At 37.3% G+C, this 6,413-nt stretch overlaps 1 protein-coding gene across 1 annotated transcript; it reads right to left on the bottom strand.

Annotated features, from left to right (window-relative positions):
• Positions 1-1,184: 1,184 nt before the first annotated feature.
• Positions 1,185-2,894, bottom strand: Fam237b (family with sequence similarity 237 member B). The gene is made up of 2 exons (XM_047562069.1): positions 2,602-2,894; positions 1,185-1,604 (listed from the first exon to the last, which is right to left on the bottom strand). The coding sequence occupies exon 2, from the start codon at positions 1,599-1,601 to the stop codon at positions 1,185-1,187; it is 417 nt and encodes a 138-aa protein (XP_047418025.1). The 5' UTR covers positions 1,602-1,604; positions 2,602-2,894.
• Positions 2,895-6,413: the final 3,519 nt, after the last annotated feature.

Here is a 6,413-nt window from a genome sequence, read left to right as displayed (position 1 = left end):
TTTCCCATCATTCTAAGTTCCTCATCTACTTTGTATTATCTCATGATAAAGTTTCATATCCATTTTGGAATAAGATGTGAGTTATTAATAGTAATATAAAAATCAACTGAGCTAACACCTAGAAAAAAATTCTATAAACTGCATTTTACTAAAATTAAGTTCCCTACTGCCTTTATGTTTTTGTCCTTTTTAAAAATTGAGACAATAAAAATGAGAATATATTTTTAGTCCTTAATTGCATAGAAAAATATTTTAATATATAAGATGAGGTGAGGAAATGTACATTTTAGAAGCCACATAGTACATCACTTCAAGATTAAATATTACACTGTAGGAAAATACTAGCATTAGTTTAAGCACAATTTTAAAGTCAATATTAAGGTATAAGATACCTTATAAAATTGGCTATAATTTTATTACATTTACTATTATACTAAAACATATCACATTTGCATTTTAAGTAGTATTTTCTTTAAAACAAAGATACTTTACAAAGATGCTTTCTAAATAAAAAATTATTGACAAAGTACCTCCTAGAAAGAGGGGAATGATACTATCAAAAGAGAAATTACACATCAGCAACAATATAACCTTCAAAATTAAGGAATTAGAAATTATAACCTTGATAACTACTATAGGAAATATTTGACCTCACAGTACTGATAAAGTTAAGCTTTCATTTGGTGGCATCTTGCTTGAGGTATTTTCTGTGTTTTCCCACTTAAATGTAAATCTCACGTTGTATAAAGTCCAATCCTGTAAGATTAGAAAGGATAAATTAGTATTTATTCTAATATGATTCATGCAATTCCATTCTTTTATACAATCCTATTGAAAAAATTAATTTCAAAAGACTAAAAGTATGTCTGATATTTTAAAATGTATCAATTAATTTAATATGAATAATTACAATGTGAAATGACTTTTTATGAGCTATTCATGGGTAAACAATGAGATAATAGTTTTAATGATCTATCAAACTGTATTATATTCCAAAATATTCATTTAGAATCAAGCATTTATATATCAGAGCTTTCATGATTTCTAAATAATATAAAATCAATAAATGAAAATTAAAGAACCTCATTAGGAAAAAATGAAACATGGCAAATTTGCTAGCTTGTTTGATAAACTTGAAAAAAAACAGAAGGATAAACTATTGAATTTTTAATAAAGCTATACTGCTACTCTCTTAAATGCACATTTAAATTACCTCCTGTTATTTTCTGTGGAAAATTATACTTGGAAGGCATCACCTGTCTTCTGCCCATTCCATGAGACCTTGAAAGCAAGCAGTCTATATACATGTCCCAGAAATCCTGAGCTATGTTTAAGAAGACAGCATAATGTCCAGGTCTCTGGGATTTCTGCAAGAACAACATGAAATTCCAGAAAGCATCCACATTGTGCTCTATCTTGAGTTCTTTGAGATCTATCAGTGTCAAAGAGCAAGCATTCCAACACTGGAGATCAATGTCTTCTGTAATCCCTGGGCTGACACTGGCAAGTACTCCCTTTTGAAATTCAAAATCAGCATTAACCAGGTTGATCAGCATAATGCAGCCCAGTAGGTAGAACCATCTTCCTGTGGCAGAACCCATATTCTATATAGAAAAAATATGAGGGGGATATTTTTAACTTAGGAAAATTATTCAATTACTCAGTGATCTATTTAAACTTAGAAAACTATAAGTGAGCATATTTTTGATAGGGACAAATTCTTGATTCTTGTATTTCTTGATTTTCCTCTAAGTTGCTGACTCTTAGACCTTTCTTTGAAAGAATTTTACAATTCAACTTTATTTCTAACATTCCCATAATCAGTCTTTGGGAGCCACTGAAAGCCAACGCACTTGCGAAGATGTGATAAGTTCATTTCCTTACTTTTACATCTGGAATAAACCTTAAAGCCTGGGCTCCAGCCTCATCCCGTCACGGATTAATAAAAATTCTCAGTGATATGGCTCAGCAAGTTATCAGGTCTATCTCCTATTTAAGGCCCCTACCACGACACGTTTGAAGTGGGTCAAAATGCAGCCCATTCTATGTGTAACCACAGGAAATTATTTTTAATTAAATTGTTAGAAATCTAATCCAAATGGTATTGGATCTCTTAAAAAACATTCTTAGTTTCAAAGGTACTGCTTCCATTTTTCATCGAAAGATACATGTTAAGCATTCATGTCTGGTGGATCTCTGGCTTCTCTCTTCGGTAGCTGGTTGGAGATTAACATACACACATAAAGGAGCATGAAAACAAAGGTAGATATAAGCTAGTGTGAGATGATGCAAGGTCAATTACGTTCAGCAAAATCCTGACATTTTCTAATACTTCTTTGCACAAGTTTCCCTGTCAATTGATTGGTCAGTAAATCGAACTTTAGCACATAAGTGGAAGTCAAGGACTAAGTTGGCAGTGAATTGCCACAGAGCTATTTTCCAGGCTGGCATTAGAAGTGCCATTGACAGGATACAATCTTGACACCGGCTCAGAGACGTGGAGTGAGGAGGGCAGATCCAGAACACAGGAATCGCCTCCTTCCCCGTACACCGCCTTCCACAGACGAAACAAAGTTAAACAGGATATTCAGGTCGTTTTACCTCTTGTAAATTGTGCAGATTCCTCAAACTGAGCTGAGAGTGGCCAGTTTATGATTTGAGTTCTAAAAAGGAGATGGGTGGGATCGGCGAATTTTCTTCTCCCTGAATTTCAGGTTAGCTTCCCCACCAGCACCCTCCGCCCTGTGTCGCCTCACTGGACGCAGAAGAGGGAACCCGTGCGGGAATCGAGTCCGAGGTGCGTGCTGTCCTCGCTGGGGAGACGCGGGGCCTCAAACTCAGGAGGAACGGGAGGTCTCAAGACCCACCCCCGGACCCAGGCGGAAGGCTGGAAAGAGCGCTCTGAGACCTGCCTGGCGCACTCGCAGGGCGCCCGGCGGCTCCGCGCGCCGGCACTGGGAGGCTCTGGCTAGCGGAAAGCTGCGCTGCGGTTCTGCTGCGGGTCTGCTGCCGCCGCGCGGGGCTCCGGAGTCAGACCGCAGCCCGAACCGCGCTCCTTTTCTAGGGACAGAGCAAGCGGACAGAAGTGGGTGGCCCCGCTCCCGAGGCCCCGCCCTCACCTTGCCACCACCAGCTCCTGGACCTACTGGCCCGCCACGCGCAGCACCCTTGCCCTGGCGGCCGCTCCAGCTCTGCTTGCCCTCCTTCGACTTTCCGAGACCGACCGAGCCTCAGGGTCCTTCTTCCTGTCTCCCGTTTTCTTTCTCTTCGCTGAGAATATCCTTCTTGGCAACAGTGAGTCAACACTCCCAAGCTATCTTTTCCCCCTGCACCCAGCCACCTCCCCTATTCTATCCAGAGAACCACTCTCTGAAGGGTGGGGACCTGTTAACAATCCTAATCATCCCGGACGGGTTCTAACTTCTAACTAAGCACCATTTAAATTACTAACACTAACACACCCGCACAAACATACCTTCGCTTCTACTAAATACACCTCTGAGAAGAGAGTTTTCTCTAGCCTTCAGTAGAAGGAAGGTCTTGGCAAGTCCCTAATGTTATACTTGTATGTTGTCCATGGATTCCAGCCTTGGTACATCGTTTGGACTGTGTTTAAGTCTGTCTCTATGCCCAAACCTCAGAAGCAGTGATCTTAAACCAGTTGCTTTACCCCTTCTTCCCCTTAAGCATGCCCTCTTCCTCACAAGATCTTGAGCTAAGATGGTGAGAATGTAGGATGAGATGTATGCCAAATCCAAACCCCGGTGACTCTTCATTGTCTCCCATAAAACGGATTTCTCCCGGCACTTACCACTATCCAGAGCTATATCCTGTTCTCATCACACTGGAATTAACGTGACTAATAATTGGTTCTGCCCTAGCAATACTTTTGTGTGTCTCTTCCACCACCAGGACCAGCTCCTACACAAAACAACTGAGAAAAGAAGATTCATTTACTCAGATTGGGTAGGAGCATATAAATCTATCTCACACCAGACTTTTTCTCTACTCTAAGGTTGTAATCATCTCATTTCTACCATCAATCACTGATTCTCAAAATTAGAGAAATTAAAAGTTACCTAATTTAATATCCCATCTGAAACTTGAACTTCCCATCCTCGGAAGGAATTCCCCCGACCACCAACACTTGTTCAATTTAACTCGACCTTGAACATACACAACCTTTAAGCAAGCAACTCTTCCCATCTTTGAATTGAACATTCAACAGATCCTTCTAAAATGAATCAGTATTCTCCGTTGAATAGCCACAAAGTACCATAAAAATCTTTTTGTGAAAAATACACTGTTTTTCATAAAACATATCTTCATACAAGTATTATAAAGTCTTTACAGAAAACTTGCAAAATAAAAATATGAAGAGGCAGGAATAGGTGGATGGTGCTGTTATAACAAAATACCTGAGACTGGATAATTTATTTTAAAAAATTCATTTCTAACAGTTCTAGAGGCTGGGAAGTCCAAGATCAAGATACCAAGCATAAAGGTAAAAACAAAATGCTGTGTGAAGTATCCTTTATGTTTTATCTCATTCTCCAGGGAGAACACTGTATAATAATAAAAGATTCAATGCACAAAGAGGATTGAAATATTCTAAATTTAGATATAGCTGATAATGCAGTCACAAAATACATAAAGCAAAAATTGACAGAACTAGAGGGAAATTTTGACAACTTCGTAGTGGGAGATTTAAACAAGACTTCAGGTCAAGAAAATAATTAGTAAAGGTATAGATGATATCAACAACACAATTAACTATGTATATACATATATATGGACAACACAATTAAATATATACATATATATATACATATATATGTAACTCTGAGAACCACAGTTACAGAATACATTCCTTTCAATAGAAAATAAAGCAAGTCTTAATAAAATTTGAATATTGTTATCCTTCTAACTGGGTTGCCTGATCATAAAACAGAAAGTTTTAAATTTTAAGAACTGATTTAAGAAGTATAAAAAGAAGAATATGAATTTCCATATAGTTGGAAATTTAAAAAATGACTTATTTATGCAATAATTTTAGACAACAAATTTTTTTAAAAATCATGGAAATTATAAAATACTAGACTGTGTAATAAAAAGTACTGCATATCAAAACCTGTGAGAAGTCAATAAGATGGTCCTTTAAAGGAAGTAAACACCTTCATACTTGTGGCCAAAAGAGACTATAAATATTATATGAGTAATATGAGCAACTAAAGTTAACATTTGAAAAGGAATAACAGAATAGAGGATCCCAAAAGTTCAGAACTTTTATAAAAATACACATTAATGACATATGGGGAAAAAGAGTCAATTGTTTGGGTAAAATGGATCAACCTCTGGTGAGAATGATCAAGAAAAAATTTTGTATAGGTTCAAATAAGGAATATTAGGAATGGAAAGCAATATATAATCATAGACACACTAAAAGAGGTTAAAGATACATGAATACAAAGAACCATAATTTTAAGAACTTAATAAATTCCTAGAAAAACATCTGTAAAGCTCATGTAAGCCACTTGAGTTTGGGCCCAGCGCAATGAACTCAACTGTCCATGGACTAAGACCTCTGAAACCATGAGCCCTAAATAAACTTTCCCTTCTCTAGTTGTTCTGGAGTCACAGCAATGTAAAAGCTGACTAAAACAAAATACAAAGGGCAGTCAGTAATATTTTTAACTGATTTCTATTTCATGGTATTTTTTCCTCTTAGGAACTTTCCCAGCCTTCCAGCAACCATACCCCTCAAGTCTTTCAGTGTTACCTACAAGAATTCTGGTTTAGTCAGGCCAGTAGCCTATTAATTTGCCCCTATGCTTCCTACTTTTCACGCACGTCGTAAAGTTTTGTCATACTTGTGCTTATCCTTTACACAGCATCCTTATCCAGGAAATACTGCCAACATCACTTCCCAGAGAACCAGAAGAGCACTCCACACACAACAGGAACATGTTGTCTGAGTAATGCTGCTGAATACCTACAAAAAGAATAATTCTTCAATTCATTGACTTTCTGACTCATTATAATGAAAGACATTAACTTAAAATATCTACAAGTCCAATTGCCTCTAGTAAACCTTAATAGCAATGTATATATCAAATTGTGATTCAGTGACCTTGGGGGAAAGAGAGCAGGAAATGAAGCTGAAACAAATAAGTACCCTGCAGAGAAAACAAGCACTCCTTCACCATGACTAATTGAAGGGAGAGAAGGCATTATTTTTTCAGGAACACAGGAGAGGAAGATGAAAAAAAATACTATCTGTGAGACAAGAGAAAAGTAAAAGGGGACAGACAGAAAGAACAGTATGGTGGCATAGCAGACATTAAAGGGAATTATGGATTATTATTTTATTCCAATCACTGCAGATCCCAAGCAATCCAGATTCCCATTACAAT

The sequence above is a fragment of the Sciurus carolinensis genome, chromosome 8, assembly GCF_902686445.1.
Source record: "Sciurus carolinensis chromosome 8, mSciCar1.2, whole genome shotgun sequence".
Taxonomy (NCBI): domain Eukaryota; kingdom Metazoa; phylum Chordata; class Mammalia; order Rodentia; family Sciuridae; genus Sciurus; species Sciurus carolinensis.
The sequence above is the reverse complement of the archived record's forward strand: the minus strand, read 5'-3'. Positions and strand labels throughout refer to the sequence as shown.

Coding starts and splice junctions, on each gene's coding strand:
- Fam237b (XM_047562069.1), bottom strand. CDS start 1,601: ATGGGTTCTGCCACAGGAAGATGGTTCTACCTACTGGGCTGCATTATG.